Genomic DNA, 20,798 nt, shown 5'->3' on the forward strand with positions numbered 1-20,798 from the left:
TTTACTTGCCACATCACCATCATCTCGACACTGGTCACAGTAGCTTTTTGCAGGTTCTAATTTCATTGAGTTGATGATTGACCCCTCACTGTTCTGTGCGGGCATTCCCTTCCTTCACCCTCAGCCTTCAATGACACTGGTCTCAGATACATCATTTCTAGGGTCAGAAGCTCAATGGGGGCCCCTCCAAAATCAGGGCCTGTGGTCCTTGAGGGATCTCACTCTTCATTTCAACATCTGAGAGCTCAGAGTGATTAATCTGGCCTATCAGGCTTTCCTACCTTATATCAGAGGGAGAAACCTGCTTGTTCTTACAGACAACACTGCAGCAATATTTTACCTCAGCAGGCAGGAAGGAGCTCACTCATCCCGCCATTGTCAGGAAGCAATTCACCTGTGGGAATTTTGCATAGCCCATTTGATCAACCTTGAGGCCTCTTACCTTCCAAGGGTACAGAACAAGATAGCAGATCATTTTCAAGTCACCACGAGTGGTCTCTCTGCCCAGATGTAGCCAGATGTATTTTCCAGCAGCGGGGGACTCCCCAAATAGACCTATTTCCAAACAAGTCCAACAGAAAATGCCATCAGCCATGCAATGCCACAGTCCAGGCTCTATCACAGACGCCTTCCTGCTACCCTGGACAAGAAAGCTTTATTATGTTTTTTCCCCAATCCCACTCCTAAACAGAGTGCTACAAAAGATCAAGTGGGATAATGCTCATGTTATATTATTAGCATAAATGTGGCCCTGCAAGCCCTGGTTCTCCGCTTTTCTGGATCTCTCAGTGGCAACTCCAGTTTCACTCCTTTTGCACCTAGATTTGATTTCCTAAAACCATTGTCTGCTTTTCCATCTGAACCTGCAATTCCTTCATTTAATAGCCTGCAAACTCCATGGCTAAATCCCAGGGAGAAGGCTTGCTCGGAGCAAGTTTGCCAGGTCTTACTAAGTAGCAGAAAGCCCTCCACCAGGGCTGCCTACCTGTCAAAATGGAGGTGGTTCTCTATCTGGCTGTTGAACTGGAGTCTCGCTGACACAGTTGTCCCTCCAATGAATATTAAACTATCTGTTGCACCTGAAACAACAAGGGTTAGCAATTTCCTCCAGCAAGGTTCACCTGGCAGCAATATCAGCTTTCCACCCTTGTGTGGATAACTGTTTTGTTTTTTTCTAATGAGATGTGTGACACTCTGTACTTCAAAGTAGCAACCTGGAGCCCTCATGTTCACCACTATCAAAAGATTATATGTTTTGTACAAAATATACCTTGTGAGGTATCATTTTAAAAGTCTTGATCTGCTTCACATTAATATCCTGTTGGATTGCATGAACTACCATTGTTTGTGAAGTTATGAAGTATTGCTATATATGTTACTGAAATATGTTGTGAGGTTGGGAACGCCCACAGCCAGCTTTCAGTTGCAACAAGGAGTAGCCATACGTATATTGATGGCCCATCAAAAAAAATCCACTATCCCCAAGGCTTCTTAGAGAAGGCATGTACACCATGGAGGTGGACTAACCCATGTCACAGCAAGGATCTTTCTAGCAGCCAGAAGAAAGTATAAAAGAGGGGTAGTGATATCATCACATGTCCTCTTCCCCTCCCCCCCATCTCAACACCTGGAAGAATGTCTGGAAGAAAGACTTTGAACTGGGGAAGATTGGTCCCAGAATGGAAGGTGGTACAGTCTGTGTATAGAGGAACTCTAAGCTGCTTGTACCATTCGTTAGGTTGAGACGCTGCTTGATTCAAATCTTGTTTAGTTGAAGTGAGAATTTAGACTGCACATTTATTTTTGTTTCTTAAGTAACCAACTCTAATTTCTATGCCTGCTACTTATAATCACTTAAAATCCATCTTTCTGTAGTTAATAAATCTGTTTTATATTTACCTAAAATAGTGTGGTTTTGGTTGAAGTGCTTGGGCAATCTCAGCTCAGATTATAAAGGCTAGTATATGTCCATTCCACATTGAGTGGCGAACTACTTAATGAATTTGCACTGCCCAAGGGAGCCTTGAGCAGTGTAAGATGGGATAGTTCTGGGGTGCAAGGCTGGGAGTTAAGGGAGATGAGCCATTTATACTGGTGCGGCCAGCAGCAGAGGGTTCTCAAGCTCTCCTGACAGGTACCTCTGAGGGAAAATTTTCTGGTGACTGTGCATGGGGTGTGGACATACCAAGTGTGGAATGGACATGTGCAGCACAGCTTGAAGAACAACAGTTACAAAAGGTAAGTAACCATTGTGTCTAGCACAGTGGGGCTCCAAGCTTGATCAGGCACTACCACAACACAAATACACCTCAAGGTCGATATAACACGACCTGATATAACACAAATTTGGCTATAACGCGGTAAAGCAGTGCTCCTGTGGGGCGGGGCTGCGCACTCTGGTGGATCAAAGCAAGTTCGATATAACGCAGTTTCACCTATAACGTGGTAAGATTTTTTGGCTCCCGAGGACAGCGTTATATCGAGTTAGAGGTGTAATAAAGTAATAAGATATACAGCACGCAAGAAAATGTTAGTTGCTGGTGAAACAGAAATGCTTTTTGATGTAGTAGGAAGATTTTTTTTTTATTACTAGCTGAAAGAAGCTGTGGACAGCAGGCAGCATCTTCTGCCTAGTGGTTGGAGCCCAAGGTTGTATTTACACCCAATAGTTCGCCTCTGGCGACAATCTCTCCTTGTGGGTGTCGCTCTCTGGGGCAGCTCCACCTAACAAGTACAGTTCCCAGTGGCAACCCTGCCTGGTGGGTCCAGGTCATGGGCAGCAGCTTCACCAAATAGGTGCAGTTCTTGGTGGGGTAGCGAAACTAGGGCCCTCCCACTCCACTGGGTTCTGACTCAGAGCCCTGAAAGACTGGTTCATCTTCGCTCACCCCGAGATGCCTTGTGTCAGCCTCCAGTCTACTTCTCTGGGTCACTTTCTACCTTCCTCTGCATCCCAGACAGCCACCGTCCGTCCCTGGGGAGCACTTCCTTCCGGGCTTCCTGCCCTGCTCCTAGGGTGACCAGACGTCCTGATAAAATCGGGACCCTCCCAATATTTAGGTGTTTGTCCCGCATCCTGACTGATCTTTGGTCAGGACGCAATTTGTGCCGATATTTCGTTCCGCCGGCAGCACTCACCTTTTTATTTATTTATTTATTTATTTATTTATTTATTTGGGGGGAGGGATAGCTCAGTGGTTTGAGCATTGGCCTGCTAAACATAGAGTTGTGAGTTCAATCCTTGAGGTGGCCATTTGGGGATTGGTCCTACTTTGAGCAGGGGGTTGGACTAGATGATCTCTTGAGGTCCCTTCCAACCCTATGATTCTATGATTTATTGCTGCTCCGCCAGCAGCGCTCAGCTTTTTTTTTTTCCCCTCGCTGGTCCACCAGCAGCACTCGCCTTTCTTTTTTTTTCCTTCTTCTTCTTCTTCTTCTTCTTCTCCCCTGGCAGACCCCCCCCTCCTGCCCCATGTGTCCCGATATTTTCTCCCTCTCATCTGGTCACCCTACCTGGTCCCAATCTCTGATGCCGTAGCTTCCCTGTTCCCTGGCTTGGCATGGGATCTGGCCACATCTCCACTGGAGCTCCCAGAGGACATTCTTTTCCCTTGACTGCCAGCCCTGTCTGGCTGCCTTTTAAGCCTGCTTCCAACCTGAGCATGCTCAGCACAAGCGGCGGGGCGAGGCCTTCTGAGGCCAGAGTTGATCCTTAACCCCCTCTTGTCCAGTTAGGGGCAGCTCCAGGCAGCCTTCTGCCGCTCCCGTGGCTTTGGCGGCGGATACGCAGAAGGCACGGGACCGACAGATCACCCTCAGAAACGCCTCTGAATCCGCGTGACTGCTGTGCTTGGGGCAGCAAAAAACATAGAACTGCCCCTGTGTCCTGTGAGGGGTTTATACACACTGTCACAAAAGCATATGACTGATCAGCTAAGAACATGTAATTTATGTTAGATTCTCTGTTAATGGGGTAGGTATTTTATTTGATTTTTTCGTTTCAGTTACTAAAATAATGTAAAATTATTCCAAGCATGAATGCATTTAGACCAGACATTTAAGCTAAAATATCAGTTATTCCTTCTGTGGACAATGATGTGTTTCTGTTCATAAGGCTTCATGGAAGAGAGATGGATTCATGACAAATTAAATGTCCAGAGTTGTTCTGATTTACTTCCACAGACTGAACATTTATTTACCCATTGCTGTTCATTATATTATAGCAGACGTCATTGATTTTCAGAGAGAGTGAGCCTGTATGTTCTAGGTATTTCTCACATGCTTTTTATAACAGATTATCATGTGCAATCATATTATTCATACTCAAATAGCACTTATACTGTTAGTACATACTTGAGGATCAAAATAAAGACACTTGTCATTAGAGATAAGCGAAGAGTCATTGTGCCAGTTTGTGGTCTAAGGCAATAATTCAGTTCTAGCCTCTTTCTGACCCCTCTGCAGTTTGCTAAAGTCTCCCTCCATTGACTGCAGTAGCTTTTCATCCAACATGGAAAAGGAAATTCTCTCTTCAAGATGAAAGAGGGCAATTTGGTGTGATTTGCATTCAGATTAAATTAAAATTTAAGGGAAAGTTGATTCCATTTTGCTCAGCATAGTGTTTGGAAAGTTTGTAGGATGAGAAGGAGGTTTTTGCTCCTTAAATATTAAACATTAAAAATCTTGTCCTCAAACCCATATTGAAGCATATTAAAAACTGGCTTCCAGTGTATAATGCTAGAATATTGGGGTGATGTTTACATGCCAGCAAAATGTTGTCATTTAGTAGGAAGCTCAGCATCAGCTATTTAAGTTAAATAATTTACAGCATACCTCACTGTGGGAACTTGAATTCTTTCACTGCTTTTCCTCCCCTGAACTTGCTGTGCTTTCATCATTTCAAGCCTGTACTGTCCAGCAGTGCAGCATATGTTTTTTCCTTGCACATATCTGGTGTGTTTGGCAACAGCAACCAATACAGCGCACTGCACAGAGCAAAATAAGGGAAGCTTTCTTTTTATAAAGTACAATCTAAGTAAAGTTTCACCTGCTTTTGTCTGATGGGAATACAGCCAGCCTTCATTCCCTTCTGCAGGAAGTTGATGTAGCTACTGCATGTGAACCAAGAATCTCATTAGATTCTTAATCTGTCTGTCCAATCCAGCCTGCCACACCCAGTCACTGTGGTGCCCCACGGTCTGCAGAGAATTTGGTGCATGTATGTTTTTTCTAATTAATGTTCTGAATATTTTTGTTCCTTAAATATTGTCATTTTTTCCTTTTTGACACAACAGAGCGAGCCCAGTATTTTTACGAAGTACCAGACAAAACCTCAGTTGTTTGGTGGCGATGAAAAGGAAAAGGGTTCGTTTAATTTTGGTGTTGGAAAGCTCAAGAATGTCTTGGAGCAGTTTGAAGTGAATAAGAAAAAAATAAAGGACAAACATGACAGGTATGCAAGAATCCATTACAAACTGTGATTATGAAGGCAGCTGGCATTCTCATAGCAAAAACAACCAGTAATATGACCAAGCTGCACATTCCTGCAGGAAAGGTGTCATTTATGTTTGTAGATGTTCTCTGATTGGAAGACGTCACAGGCTGGAGAGTGTTATACTTACAATGTAGATTTATATAACACTTCTGTCAATAAACCATAAGGAAGTGTAAAGATTTTACCTGAATTTACCTTCATCTTTCAGCAGATTTTATTCCATGCAGATTCCCCGTGAAAAGCCATATTTCTCTACATTCAAAGGGTTGTGTTGTGAGTGATCAAACGGCTCAATGCATCAGCATTTACATATAGAATAAAGAAGGAGATTGCTAGGGACATTTGTGTGGAACTGAATAGGATTATAATTACATATTTAAAAATGTACACCTATACCATTTTTATTTTGTATGCAAGATGATTAGAGCTGTATTTTCTGCTGAGACCACCTTCATTTCCTAATAAGCTCTTTATCATGTACTAAAGATGCTCAGGTACATGCTAATCCTATCAGGTTTTGTTGAGCAAAGTAAGGGCTTCAGTCTTCAGTACAAAGAATGACAAGTTCTCCAAAGGCTGAGAAATAATTCCTAGCTCTGTGTATTTCATTAAAAAAATGAGAAAATATGAAAAATGAGTCCTAGGTGAACTACGTTTTGTGGAAAGCCTTTAATCAAATCAGGTTTGTATGTCACTGACTTTCTCCTGAGATATTTTTAAAGGTCTCTGATAATACAAAATTTGAAATTCTAGTTCCTATTAAGTGAGAGTAAGAATTGTATATGTGTGAATAAAGGGATGTGCAAATATTGAATTTTAAATGTTTAGGCAAAGTTCTGAATTCTGTTTTGTTTATTCTGTGAATCAGTTTTGGTTTTCCATAAGTTCCAAAGAAGATGTTTTTTAAAAGATGCCATCTGCACAGTGTTATTACTCTTGGGTCACAGCGCCCAGCCACCCCTGGCTCAAAGATTTTTGATCCTCTGAGACAGTGGATAATGCATAAGTCTTCCCTTTATTGCCCAGTTGCACAGTACTTGCTGCCACTACCTCAGCCGCCAGAACCTTCTAGTCAGTTCCTTCTCGGCTATAGTCAGCCAGTGAGTTGAATTACAGGTAAGTATAATTGTCCCTCTCAGAGGAGAGAATATGTTCTGGTAAGTACAGTATCTGTCCAAGTGTTTTTAAAGAAGTGTTGTAATTTGTAAAGTGAAGTGATCCCACAATAGACTTGCAGCCTTATTTAAACTCAGAAACTTGGCAAAATCAAGGGCACGGTAACTTTGTCAATTCATGGTTTTCAAGTCATTCTAGGATGCCCATGGTACTAAAATGTGTCCTGAAGTCCAGCCTTCCTTCAATCAGTGTAATTATCCCCCTGGAGTGTATTGTATGTGATCAGATCTTCTGCCTCTCACTGGAGTAGGAGAAGTTTGCTATCAAAGGGAACCAATTTTGGAACAATGTTTTCATCACATTTCTAGATCACTTTTGTTAGAAAGAGAAATAACTAGGCAAACAAAAGGAAGGCCTGTAAAGATTCTACCTAATCTATTTTAGGTTTTAACATAGCACCCACCTATCAACCTAGTACCTGAGTGAGCTCCTTGCTGAACTTCTAAGTGCAGGGAGAGGGAGGGGAAGGGGTAATATCCCCAGTGGAACTTCAGCAAGGGATGTAGAGTTGTATATATTGCAAGGGGAAAACTCACTCCAAGAATTAGACAATATTTATAGTAATAATCATCATCATTGTAAAGTTAAATATGATAATGTATCAAGTTGTATCCCCACCAGTTTGACTATTGCAAGGGCCCTCCTCTTTTCCCTAGCAATAGAACTATTTCAGTGCACCTACCTACCCATAGGTTATTAGACTCTGCCTCCCCTGCCCTTTTGGATGCTGCAGTTTGAGTTCATAGATGATCAATCCAAAGTTATCTGAATCCTGAGAAAGGGAGACAAGGTAGCTCTTTGCTTAGCAACAGTCTTTGCATTTTGCCCTTGATAGGTTAATCATGAAAAGCATATGAATTCTGATTGGCTAGCGCACATCAAAGAGGTAGATTAATTTACAGAAAACACATTCAGTCGTTCAGATGAAAGGCCTTTGTTACCCTCTGTTACAGTTCTTCCTGACACTGGCCTCGTCTACACTGAAGATTTTCTGAAATTTTCCTACAATTGCTTCAGCACTGTTGCTGCTCTAGTGTAGACCATCTGCAAGCATTTCACCATCATCTTGTGTAGTCCTATTCTGAGCTGACAGCATGTTGGTAAAAATGCTAATAGCCAGTCCACAGTTCCCATTGCTAGCATCTTTGGAGTTGTACTAGTGCTAAAGCAAGAGTGGGAAGATTTTTAAAAAATCTTTGTCAGAGGTAAGACCACTGAGGTTTTTCTAATGAAAGTAAGGTGATTTTAAGGGGTGAAGGACAAAGTCTCTTATTCTGCATTATGTCTTGCAATGTTTCATGCCTCATGATCCCCCTAAGCTTTCTCATTTCTAATTGTTTCAGTATTGTTTGCATACCTATTTTATGGTCTGTGTTTCCATTTTAGTGAAGTTTTAAGCACCTTTATTTCCAGTGTCAAAGAAAGCATTCAGGGGGTAAGTAAATCCAAATGCCAAGTTGTAGCCTTTATCTAAAACTGAATTGTGGTTCTGCATTAAACTGTGTCCATAGGGCGTGAGCTCAGCTCCTGTGACACTACAGTTTTCAGATCAATAGGGTGAGTTACCCTTTACAATTCTCTCAGATTTGGAGACTCTTAAGAGCACACAAAGAATGAATACAGTGACCACAAACACAATTACAAGTAAAAAATCTTGTTTGTATAATAAGCTAAATGCATATACCCATCTACGCAACCTGAGAGAGCCCAAGCAATAGCCAATGCCATATTCATACTCACATACCCAGAGCCATTACAGAGTCTGATGGATCTCTCAACGGGTGATCATGATAGAAGGGTAGTTCCTGCTGAGGTCTTCTCTTGGAGTCTTCCCACCCTCTCCCTACCAGGAAACTGTTTGTTGTTCTGACTACTCCTAACACCTTGTGCATATGCATGGGGTTCCAACCTCCTTTTATCTATCTGTACTTCCACACCCCATACATTTTGCGGTGCCCCGCTTTCCAGAGGTTGTTCTCTTAGTTCCCCTTTTTCCTATTTACATGTAACCCTTCTGCCCATTTGAGTTGGCAGCAACAAAGGCTGGGTTCAGTATTTAGGGGTTCCGTTTTAATAACGCAGTGCAAAACCGGCTCGAGCCCCGACCCAGTGACCTGGGATAATTACATACCACCCCCCAGGCACATTTAAGAGGCAATACTTTTTCTCTTGCAAGCACAGAGTTTTAGTGTAGCAAAATCATTTTAATAAAGGAGGGAAACAATGCAGCATTATGTTGGGGAAACACCACAAACAGGGTTTATAACACAAACCATGAGCAAAAGACCCACCCCCAAGTAAGTTTGGCAGTATCCTTTTCCCCTCAGTATCTTAAGCCCAACAACCCAAAAGATCACCCCAAAAGTCCAACACCTAAAAGTCTCTGTCTCTGGTCAGTGCAGCCCCAGAGTTCAAAAGTTTATTTGCAGAGTTTTACACACACACCCCCAAACTTGGGTGGAAATGGGGGGGGGAGAAGGAGCACACAGGGTGTTAAGGGGCACTTTATGTGGTCCAAGGCCAACTGCCCCACCTCTCCATGGGGTTCTGCTGCAGTCTTCACCACGAGTCGTTCCGCTTTGCCAGCTGCTTAGCAATATATCTTCAGGCTCCCCAACTAGTTAACACAGCACTCAGTGATTTCAGCTCTTAGTAATTTTAGCTCTTTAGTGATTTCTGCTTGTAGTAGGAGAGCCCAGTACTGGTGCACCATTAGCCTAAACTGAATTCAGCACAGCAGCCTGTAACTAGACTCTTAATGGAATTAAAATTAGCTCTACTATTCAACAGTGGAGAGAGGAGGAGGCGCAACTGGTGTTTTAGGCCCTCAAAAGGGGCCCACACCATCAGGTACAAATACCTGTACCCAGCCTCTCTCTATTCACAGGGTTTTGGAACCCATGTCCCTTGTCTAGCGAGTGTACTTGGTTGATGGTGAGTCCCTCTGTCATAAAACAGTTCCACTGGCCTTGATTTACATAATCAGGGTAACAACACTTTATTCTTCCTGCCCCAATAACAGAGAAACTGGGGATCCCACAGCAGCCAAAGTGACCATTTGGGCAGCTGTGGGCTCATGCTAGGTGGGGTGGGGGGGGGTGCCTCTGCAAACCAGATCAGCCCCTGAAGTTCTTTTCAACAACTCGCCACAATTCACCACCAGATGTCAGGGTAGAGCTCATCCTGACTCTGCTTACATACATATTATTAACATTTACGTAAACAGGTGCCAGCTCATGCCAAAGCACCAGGCCAATTCACTTGTATATCAGTATATATTAAAATGATTGTTAATTGTATAAGAATGTATTTGGTGTTTAAACTTCATAAAAACTATTGGATATTACATGCATTGTTTTAATTTATATGTATCCTGTTATAATGTTTACATTGTATATACCCTGGTAATGAAATAACCCATCAAATGAGAAAGAAGCTGTGTGTAATGCAAAGGAAGAACTTTAGCACTAATTTGTGCACATTTCAAGGCTAGTGGTCATTGTATATGAGTATCAGAGCTCAAAGACTGTAAATGCACTCCTGTCTCTCCACCAACCAAAGAAAGAGGCCACATGGGTGGTGACCCTGTCAGCTTGTTTTCTGTGAGAAGAAGCTATAAGTTATGGATTCAGGGAAAGATCCTGCATCTCTAGACTGTTTAGGCTCTTACAGGGAAGGGTACCAGATACAAAGAAGAGCTCCTAAGAGACAATCTGGGTATTCTGAAAAGACTTTTGGGAAATTGGAAGTTTTATATCTCTGCCACCATTTGGAATTGTACACTGTGACTCACCTGTACATATATTTTACCTACTTTAACCTCTCAATAGCTCTCCTTTCCTTTTCTTAGCTAATAAACCTATAGTTAGCTTACTATAGAATTGGCTGGCAGTGTTGTCTGTGGTGTGAGATCTAGAATGCAACTTGGCCTGAGTGAGTGACTGGTCTCTTGGGACTGGGAATAACCTGGAATATTTATGATTTTTGGTATAAGAGACTATCACTAAGTCCAATTTGGGTGGCAAGATAGACTGGAGAGTCTAAGGGGACTGTCTGTGACTCCAAGGTAAGACTGGTACAGTGATCCAGGAGTTCACATTTCGTATTGGCTTGGTGAAATCTAATTATAGAACACATCATCCATTTGGGATGTCTGTCCTGTTTTTCACAGCTTGCCCTGCGGTGGGCACTCATGGTGGTGAGCCACTCCGGACAGCATGACACCAACCCCTTTTTCCATATCTGCACTTCCACATCCCATGAATTTTGGGGTACCCTGCTTTTCAGAGGTTGTTTATTAATTCCCCTTTTTCTTATTAACATTTACATAAACATGTTCCTATCGTAACCTGCAGTCAGAACAACATTTTCTGTGATGTTACAATCAGGTGTCTTGCGGGATGAACAGATACATTGTGGCTTATTTTCCTGTAATATTACCTATTGGCACACCTTTTACAGTAATCTTCCGGTTTTATTGGCATAGGGTCAGTCTTACGTCATCCAATCGTGTCAAGTCTCCTTAAGCTTGAGGCGTAGTTTGGCTAAACTGAAATCTTACAGAACCTAACCTGTAGGCCTTGCATTATAGCCGTACTTCACTTATATACCTAATACACATTCGTCACTCCTAAATACTTGTCAGTCTTATACTCCTATAATCCTACATTTAAATCTATTAATCACACATTGATTACATACGAAATGACATTTAAGTGAACCATAACAATAGATCACACCATTAAATGAATTAATTAGCTACAACATTCAAAATAAAGAGGTTAGAAATATTGCAGTGCATTAATTTTATTTTTAGTTTAATGCAATGATTGCCTTTTTGAATGACATTTTAAACTATAAATAAATACTCCTTTTCGATGCATTCCATTCAGTTTTCACAATTTATTGCAAATACTGTAATGCCAGTGAATAGATGACAGGCCATGAATTTTCTTATTTGTCTTGGTTTTTGCAGTTGCAAACATACTTGGACAAGTTTGAAGAAAGTTTGGATTCAAGAAATAAATCCATTTTGGATGGCTTGGAAGCCATTTCTAAGACCTGTAAGCACTTGCTATATTTCTGTTAATAGCAGAGGACATTGTCAAACTGCTGAAGTTAGTGTGTTTTCTCCGAGCTGGGAGATAAACCTAGTAGTGCAAGATCATGGTTTGTCTACACCAGTGTTTCTCAAACTGGGGTCACCACTTGTGTAGGGAAAGCCTCTGGCAAGCCGGGCTGGTTTGTGTACCTGCCCCGTCCGCAGGTCCGGCCGATCGCAGCCCCCACTGCAGGCCAATGGGGGCTGCTGGAAGTGGCAGCCAGTAAGTCCCTCGGCCCGCACCACTTCCAGCAGCTTCCATTGGCCTGGAGCAGTGAACCGCGGCCAGTGGGAGCTGGGATCGGCCGGACCTGCGGACTGGGCAGGTAAACAAACTGGCCCAGCCTGCCAGGGGCTTTCCCTACACAAGAGGCGTCCCAGGTTTGAGAAACACTGGTCTACATTCATGATCTTTCCCTTAGCAGTATTTGCCATCCATGCACGTTGTTTATTGCTGTGTCAAGCAGAGTTCTGAAATGTTGTTTTTTTTCAACAGACAACCACTATGCACATCTTTGGCTCTGTGTAGATGATGATCGTTATTAGAATACTTGGCATACTAATGACCTTTATAATTAAGGTTACCTGAACATTACATTCTGAGCACCCATTTTCAGGTTTTCACAACTTTCTCAAACTTTTCATCTACCAGAATTAAAATTTCCAGGCCTAGTCTCTGCTTGAAGTTTTGGGGTTTTTTTAAGTCTGAGGGGGAAATCGTAGTCATTTCTGAGTATGAGGCAAATGGAAATATATTTTCCCCATCATAAGAAAAATGTTTACAGCCCTGTTTGAGTATACCTAGTCCTGAGGTGGTTGGAAGTAGAAGGTCGTTATAAGGAAGAGTGCTTTGGAATGTTCCAGAGAAAATTCAGTCCAGTGTGGCTGAGCTCTGAGCCTATGAAAAGCCCCACTTGGTGATCATGCAGTAGTTTTTAATGCTAGCAGTGTTTATAACAAACAGCCTGACAGTGTTCCAAAGAGGCCTGTGTTCCACTGGGTGTGCCTGGGAGGGCAGCTTTGCTACCTACTAGAAAGTTAAAGTGGAGTAAAGATTTTGCATTGGGTGTAGCATGGCTTTGTAGGAGCCCAGCTTCATTTACTGTGTAGCAAAGAGTGGATTAAGGAAGACAGGGTTCTGAAAGACACTCTGTCTTCTTCATTATGGCCCTCTAAAGGTGAATGAGATAGAGTCTAATTCATTCTTTACACAGTGAAGTGCCCATTGGCTTGCACAGCTGGAAAACTGGGGGTTTGATTCTTGCATCCGAAGAAGTGGGTATTCACCCACGAAAGCTCATGCTGCAAAACGTCTGTTAGTCTATAAGGTGCCACAGGATTCTTTGTTGGTTTGATTCTTGTTTACATTAAAATCCTTTTACATTGCTTCGGTAATATAAAGGGGCCCTGAAGGGGCCCTAGTATAAAGGAGAATCAGCCCAGAACGCTTGCCACTACATTGAAAACTTAATGTTTTCAGTGGCTCCAGCTGCTCATGACATAGGAATGCTCTGTAGGAGCCTTTGCCTCACTCACTGTACCTCTTGTATAGAAATTATTTCCATGCTCTCTGGTAGTCCCAGAGTAATGCCAAGCAGCAGAACATGCTACTCCTGTTTGACCTAAGGTTTTAGAAAGATTTAAATGATTTATTTACATTATGAAAGTGTACATCACATGGTGTGCACATTCCATACACAAAGGAAAAACGCAGTCCCCATCCCAAAAGCAAAAGAAAGAGCAAGGGAAAGGGACATGTCATACAAACAAGCAGGGTGAAGACTGGCACAGTCCTCTTAGCTCCTTGTTGTTTAACATAGGAACTAGTTGCCCCATCTCTGGTTGATTGTTAATTCTTGACCTAACCCTCTACAGATCCATAATTTCTTTAATATATTGTCATGAACTGGGTGAAGCCTTGTTATGGGTTGAGTTAAAACATTGTTCAAACTGATGTGTGTACGAGCTCGTCAGTTAAGTTAGCTGTAAGAGACAGTTAAGGGGCCACACTTTAAACAAAGGCCTACTAGAGTCTGCCCAGAAACTAGCACTAGGTGGGCTGAGGGTTGCACTGGGTGTTGACAGGATAGGGGTGTGTGAGAACGCTCAGAGACTGAGATCAGACAAGAACAATGGGAGAAGCAGAAGCAAAAAGCAAGAAAGCCCATCAGTAGCCTGTGAATACAGTATGACCCTGGGAAAAGCGAGAGAGAAAACCTTTGGGTCTATGGGCTAAAGACACTAGGGGCTACAAGCTAATCATAGAATATCAGGGTTGGAAGAGACCTCAGGAGGTATCTAGTCCAATCCCCTGCTCAAAGCAGGACCAAACCCAACTAAATCATCCCAGCCAGGGCTTTGTCAAGCCTGACCTTAAAAACCTCTAAGGAAGGAGATTCCACCACCTCCCTAGGTAACCCATTCCACTGCTTCACCACCCTCCTAGTGAAATAGTGTTTCCTAATATCCAACCTAAACCTCCCCCACTGCAACTTGAGACCATTACTCCTTGTTCTGTCATCTGCCACCACTGAGAACAGCCGAGCTCCATCCTCTTTGGAACCCCCTTTCAGGTAGCTGAAAGCAGCTATCAAATCCCCCCTCATTCTTCTCTTCTGCAGACTAAATAAGTCCAGTTCCCTCAGCCTCTCCTCATAAGACATGTGCTCCAGCCCCCTAATCATTTTTGTTCACACACACACACCCGGCTGGACTCTCTCCAGTTTGTCCACATCCTTTCTGTAGTGGGGGGCCCAAAACTGGACACAATACTCCAGCTGTGGCCTCACCAGTGCCGAATAGAGGGGAATGATCATGTCCCTCGATCTGCTGGCAATGGCCCTACTAATACAGCCCAATATGCCGTTAGCCTTCTTGGCAACAAGGGCACACTGCTGACTCATATCCAGCTTCTTGTCCGCTGTAATCCACAGGTCCTTTTCTGTAGAACTGCCGCTTAGCCAGTCGATCCCCAGCCTGTAGCAGTGCATGGGATTCTTCCGTCCTAAGTGCAGGACTCTGCACTTGTCCTTGTTGAATCTCATCAGGTTTCTTTTGGCCCAATCCTCTAATTTGTCTAGGTCACTCTGGACTCTATCCCTACCCTCCAGCATATCTACCTCTCCCCCCAGCTTAGTGTCATCTGTGAACTTGCTGAGGGTGCAATTCATCCCATCATCCAGATCATTAATGAAGATGTTGAACAAACCAGACCCAGGACCGACCCCTGGGGCACTCTGCTTGATACCGGCTGCCAACTAGACATTGAGCCGTTGATCACTACCCGTTCAGCCAACAATCTAACCAGCTTTCTATCCACCTTATAGTCCATTCATCCAATCCATACTTCTTTAACTTGCTGGCAAGAATACTGTGGGAGACCGTATCAAAAGCTTTGCTAAAGTCAAGGTATATCACGTCCACCACTTTCCCCATATCCACAGAGCCAATTATTACATTATAGAAGGCAATCAAGTTGGTCAGGCATGACTTGCCCTTAGTGAATCCATGTTGACTGTTCCTGATCACCTTCCTCTCCTCCAAGTGCTTCAGAATGGATTCCTTGAGGACCTGCTGTGGTGGAGTAGGGGCTGTCGGAGATAGGTGAGAGACAGGTATTCAACCTGTAACATGAGCTAGGCCTGGGGGAGAGGAGGTCGACACCCCTGGCCAGGAAGCTAGACAAAGGAAAGGAGTGGAGTGGGGAGGGTGGGGTCAGTTTTTCAGTCTTGGGTTTGGGACCTGGGTGGTGGGTTTGCAGGGGAACCTAGGTTGGAATCCAGACACCCTGAACCCCCAGAAGGGCCAGAGTGAGGGGTCCTGGCTCGGAACACGAGCTCTGCTGTATCCTGTGTTCCTGTTGTCCAATAAACCTTCTGTTTTACTGGCTGGCTGAGAGTCACTGTGAGTCCCAGGAAGAGGGGTGCAGGGCCGGACACCCCCACACTCTGTGACACCTGCTTCCTGATTTTTCCGGGGAGTGAGGTGAGGCTGACCGGTCTGTAGTTCCCTGTGGAATGTGTTTAGATTAGAAACATTTAGTTCTATATAGAAGAATGGAGTTTTTGTATAACATTGTATAGGATTTTTCAGCTGCACACTTACTTTGCTTTGGCATGTATTAGGCATTAGAAATAGTGTTAAGACTAATTATTGTGGTGTGGGGGAAACTACTTTATGTCCTATATTGGTGACCCAGAAGATTTCAGCTGGCCAGTCACTATGATTGTGTAGCACAGCAAAGCATTTCATTCAACCCCCCGGGGAAGAATGAAGCAGTATTTTATTCATATTTACAAATTAAAGAGTAAATGCAGTTTTTATTAATTTCCTTGTTTAGTGCAAGAGACTGCTCAGTCCCACTATGAATCAGTGCTGAATGCTCTAACAGACAAAAGCCAAATTGAGCAGATATTACTGGAGATGGAGAGGAGACTTGCAGCTGTAAGTTCAGAAATTCATCTGTTGTGCTGAATCTGGGTCCTGAATTTCTCCCATTTCTTAAAAAATTCTAATGATATATTAGATTATGCCTTCCTATGATAGGTTATGAAGATGAAAGTTACCATTCTAATAGAGGAAAATATGTATATTTAAATGCTAATTCTAGGCTAACTCTGCCGTTTAGTAATCGTGCATTACGCTGCCCTGCAGGGATCCAAACCGGGGTGTTGATCATGATCTTTTGTTCGCCAGGATAGCAGGTGCCAGTCCCAGAGTGCCGTCAGCGTGGTGGTCGCCCCATTTCCCAATGCTATGGGAGCTGTGCTCTGGAAGGGCCTGGGTTCTGGCAGCTTGGAGAATGCTGGTGCAGTATGTCTCCGATAAAGAGGGATGGGCGTGCTTCCCGTGGAAAGTCAGGTCAGACAGGGCCTCAGGGAGAGAACAAGGGGCTTAGAGGGAGCAAAATATGACTTGTCATACAGGTGCAAGATTGAAATGTCAGACTTTAAGCTGCCTAGATGGAGCTGGATTCCCAGAAGGGCCCCACAGTGTATGTTTGTGGCAAACAATAAGCCACAGGAGGAAGTGGTATGTTGTCTTCATGAAGATAGGGAGACACCACCGTGAATTAGAAATTCACCCCACCCAAAGAAATGTGACCACCATATTGCTTTTTGAAAACATGGCTCTGCACAGAAACATCCCGACTGCTGATACTTGGGTTGATATGAAAGCTAAGTGGACCATCTAAGATTTAATACTAAAGGGGTTTTGGTTTGAATGTTACTGTTGGAGTTTTTAGTGTTTGTTGCCTAATATTTCTACTCTGCTGACTACTTTCTCCAGAAAGATATGGAAATTTTAGATGTGAAATCCAACTTACAGTTACTGAAGGAGAGTCTGGAACTACTGACATCTCAGCAGAATAAGCAACATCAGAAGCTATGTGAACAGTTAAATCACCTACCGTTCCCCAACCTCTTAGCTGAACTGCAGACATTCATTTCCACTTCCAGACTTCCCAGCTGCATAAAGGATAACTCATCCCAGACCTCTCCAGATATATTACAGGACCTCTATCTCACCAGTCAGGAAAAAACATGCTGTCAGTGCTATCAGACCATGAGGGTTTGCAGAACGAGTTCCTTTCAGACCCAGCCACACACCATGACAATGGCAAATAGACATGGAGATTCCCATATGAAGAATCACATAGCTAAAGATGATACAAACAGGACTGATTTAAACACAGTTGCTGGAAGGAAGGTCAATCTCACTACTACAGCTTTACAAGGCAAAGAAAACATGACTATACAAGAGATGACGTCTGCTTTAGAAAAGCAACCATCTGCTAACAATCCACCTTGTGCCTGCTGCTCCAACACTGACGTTTTTGGGGATAGTCATGAGAAACATCAGCTGCTTACTCAAGAAATACGTCAAGCCACACCACTGAGGATGGTAATCAGGAAAGCCTCTAAGGGAATCAAAACTGTGACTCCTTCACCACAAAATCAGAGCCAACTTTGCCAACCTCCTGCGCAAAACAATATGGCTGGACAAAGAGACAAAGACTTTGCCACAGACAGCATGATGCATATCACAGTTGTAGGAAACAGACTACAAAAAGAAAAGTCCAAAAAACCCCGCCGGAGTAAATTAACAGTGAGGAAAAGAATGTACGTTGCTAAGAGAAAAGGAGACCTTTCCAAGTGTCCTGACAGTGGTCTGAAGAAAAAAATGACCAGCGGGTGGATGGAGTTGGAGGATTCCAGAAAAAATTACTCTCCCACTGATACAGTTACGCTTCATTCAGAGAACTCTGGCCCAGGGTCTTCAGCTCCCAGTCACCAAAAGCTAAGCAGGGCCCAACACAGGAAGAAAGAAAACTCCTTGCCAGTGCTCCACTCCCATGGAACCCTGGAACGGCTTGCAGCCAAGGGAAAGGGGATACTGGAAAATAAGAGGAGAGTGGATATTTGCAATACCAAAGCGACTCTCTGTTTCTGGGATTGTTCTCCCAGGGAGAGTGACATAAAGGGCGAAAAACAGATGAGCTGGTTCACTCTCCCAAGCACCATGGCTTCTAATAAGTCGTGTCTTTCTTTTGCCCCTGCCCAGCATAAGAATCCAACATTTTGCTCCTTAGTTTTTGATAGTGATTATTCTGATTGACATTTTCAGTTTGATTTTCCTGAGGTATAACAGAAGTGTGGCTGGTTCAATCCGTTTTTTTCCTTTAGGTCTATTGTCTTTTTAATTTCTCAGGTTCTGTCACTCTTTAGACAGGGCACATAACTGAGCATGTGGCACCTTGGAGCCCTGTATGAAGGGATAAGGCTTTTTCATACACAAGGCATCCCCCTCTGGCAATATACAAGATGTACTCAGACCTAAACTACATTGACATGTCATTGGCAAGCTCTGGGTATTGTAAATGAGAATATATTGCTGTATTCTGTCCAGAAATGAGGCCTGGGGCAAGGATTCCCATTCACCTGGGAAAGCTGTCGTGCTCCTTATTATTTTTATATTTTGGTGTCTCCCTGCTCTTAGCAGAAATGCCATTGTTCTCTAATTGCTGTCATCTTTGCTTAGCAGAAGAGGCTCTGTGATGCTTGCCTAAATTTCCACTAGCACAAACCCTGCTAGCAGGATATGGGGCACAGAAACACAGCTGAGTCTGTTGTTACTATATCTAGAAGTGGAATCTATTTAAAACTTTTAAAGACATGTGTCTGTGGCCTAGGGCTTTCATTCTAGTTTTTCGTTCTTTCTCTTTAGAGTGGTTCAGATGGCTAAGGACTGAATCCTGGTCCCACTGAAATGAATGGGAATTTTTATGATTGACTTCACACAGTTAAGATTAGCCCCAGGTCTTTTGCCCTATTCTGGGTAAATGTACCTTTTATGTGAAAAAAAAACCCGAATATCTTGTTGTGTTCACCAAATACAGCATTTCTTCTCCTTCCAAGCTTATTTCTCTGGTCACTTCCTTCAATTTCAGTCTCTTTTTTTTTCTCATCTGCATCTCTTAGCTAATCAAGAACTTGGTCTTATGTGTTTCTAGTGTATTAGGGCCTCAAAGAAAAGCCTAGAAAGGTGGCACTCATAAAACAAGATGCCCAGAAAGACCCTTGGTTCTGTCTGTTTTTGTTTAAAAGACTGAAGTATTTCTGGTTAACAGTGGTTTCAAATTCATAGGTTTTAAGGTCAGAAGGGACCATTAGAATCACCAGTTCTGAGCTCCAGCATGACACAGGCCATAGAACTCCACCCGGAGAATCCTGCCTCCAGCTCCTAGCGTGATGGGACTCCAGCAGCTCCTTTAGAAAGGCGTCCAGCCTCGAGTTTAAGTTTTGATCACTTCAAATAATTTTATTCTATTTGATTTCAGAATCAGGTTTGCTCTGACGAAACACTTCAATATATAAGAGATCTGCTGTCATGAATATAAATGGCCTAATTTTGTCATTCCAAAATAAAAAGACCTTGTTTATCTATTACTTGATTATCAAGTCCATTTCTTCATGAATGTCAAATTTCTGTGTAATGATTTCAGGGGATAGGCTCGTATGCATGTATTGCTGTGGGTTAACAGGCAGATGCTGTTTAGCTAGTTTGTCTCCTACAGATGATATAATTGGGATAATTAGTTTTATTCAGCTTGTCTGATATTTAACGAAGAGGGATAACATCGCTTTTTATAACTCTGTAATGTCAGATTCTGTGTTAATGCTCTTTGGTGAACATGACAGGTGACATTTTCAATCAGTGTGGCAGCATCGTCTGAGGAACTAACATGTCTCAGAGAGTGACAGCAACACAAAAGATTAAGCGAGTCTCCAAGATGTGAGTGCTGTAGTGGGGCGGGAATGCACACCTTGCGGTCATATGCACCGTATATGCGAGGTCACACCGCATGGAGGGCACCATTTTATACAGAAATGAAATGGCAACCTCCACGCAATGTGACTTAGCACACACCATATGTGTGAGGTCACACCGGCAGGGGCGGAGTACACATATCCACAGACACCTTTGCTACCAAACAGACAGTCGCACTACCATAGGATTCAGTTTACTCTGAGTGAGGCTGACGTGATGGTGGTCAATCTGCACTGCTGTGGTGCCACTGTGGACACCAAGTGTTAGCATACCAGCTGCACTAAATCAGTTGTCCTTCCCAGTATAATCCCACAATCTATCATCTGTCAAGCTGCAGTCATCTCCGTCCCAACACCTTCCTCCTCCAGGTATGGCAGCACCGGAGGTAGTACTCAGGTCCTCTCAGCTCCATAAGGTACCCCTAACACTCAGATTAAATGGGCCCAAAAAGGACAATAAAATATAACTGTAATCACGTGTAGATTAAGACACTTCCTTTCTGCCTCAGGGATTCTCCTGAGAAACACATAGGGATTGCCAGGGCTGTCCACCTGCTGCTGCAGCATCTCCACACACCCAAGGTCTGAAAAACAGAAAACAGAAGAGGGTCCTTAGCTAACAGACACACTGCAAAGCGCTCCCTCATTCAGTGAGCACGGTCCATCCTGGGCACTGAATGAGGCAGGGGCCCGGTGG

The 20,798-nt window shown here is 43.3% G+C and overlaps 1 protein-coding gene across 15 annotated transcripts in view; it reads left to right on the forward strand.

Moving 5' to 3' along the window:
• IHO1 (interactor of HORMAD1 1) overlaps positions 1-19,720 on the forward strand; it is a 79,967-nt gene extending 60,247 nt beyond the window's left edge. For 6 of the 15 annotated variants that reach the window (XM_039482281.1, XM_039482282.1, XM_039482283.1 and 3 more), the window contains 5 exons: positions 5,295-5,452; positions 8,057-8,105; positions 11,646-11,733; positions 16,111-16,214; positions 17,061-19,720. In XM_039482281.1, the coding sequence (XP_039338215.1) occupies positions 5,295-5,452; positions 8,057-8,105; positions 11,646-11,733; positions 16,111-16,214; positions 17,061-18,389 (1,728 nt within the window). In that variant the 3' untranslated portion in view covers positions 18,390-19,720. The other 9 variants (XM_039482287.1, XM_039482286.1, XM_039482285.1 and 6 more) reach the window with 9 other exon arrangements.
• The last annotated feature ends 1,078 nt before the right edge of the window (positions 19,721-20,798 follow it).

This window comes from Mauremys reevesii, linkage group 7 (assembly GCF_016161935.1).
Source record: "Mauremys reevesii isolate NIE-2019 linkage group 7, ASM1616193v1, whole genome shotgun sequence".
In the NCBI taxonomy this organism is placed as follows: Eukaryota; Metazoa; Chordata; order Testudines; family Geoemydidae; genus Mauremys; species Mauremys reevesii.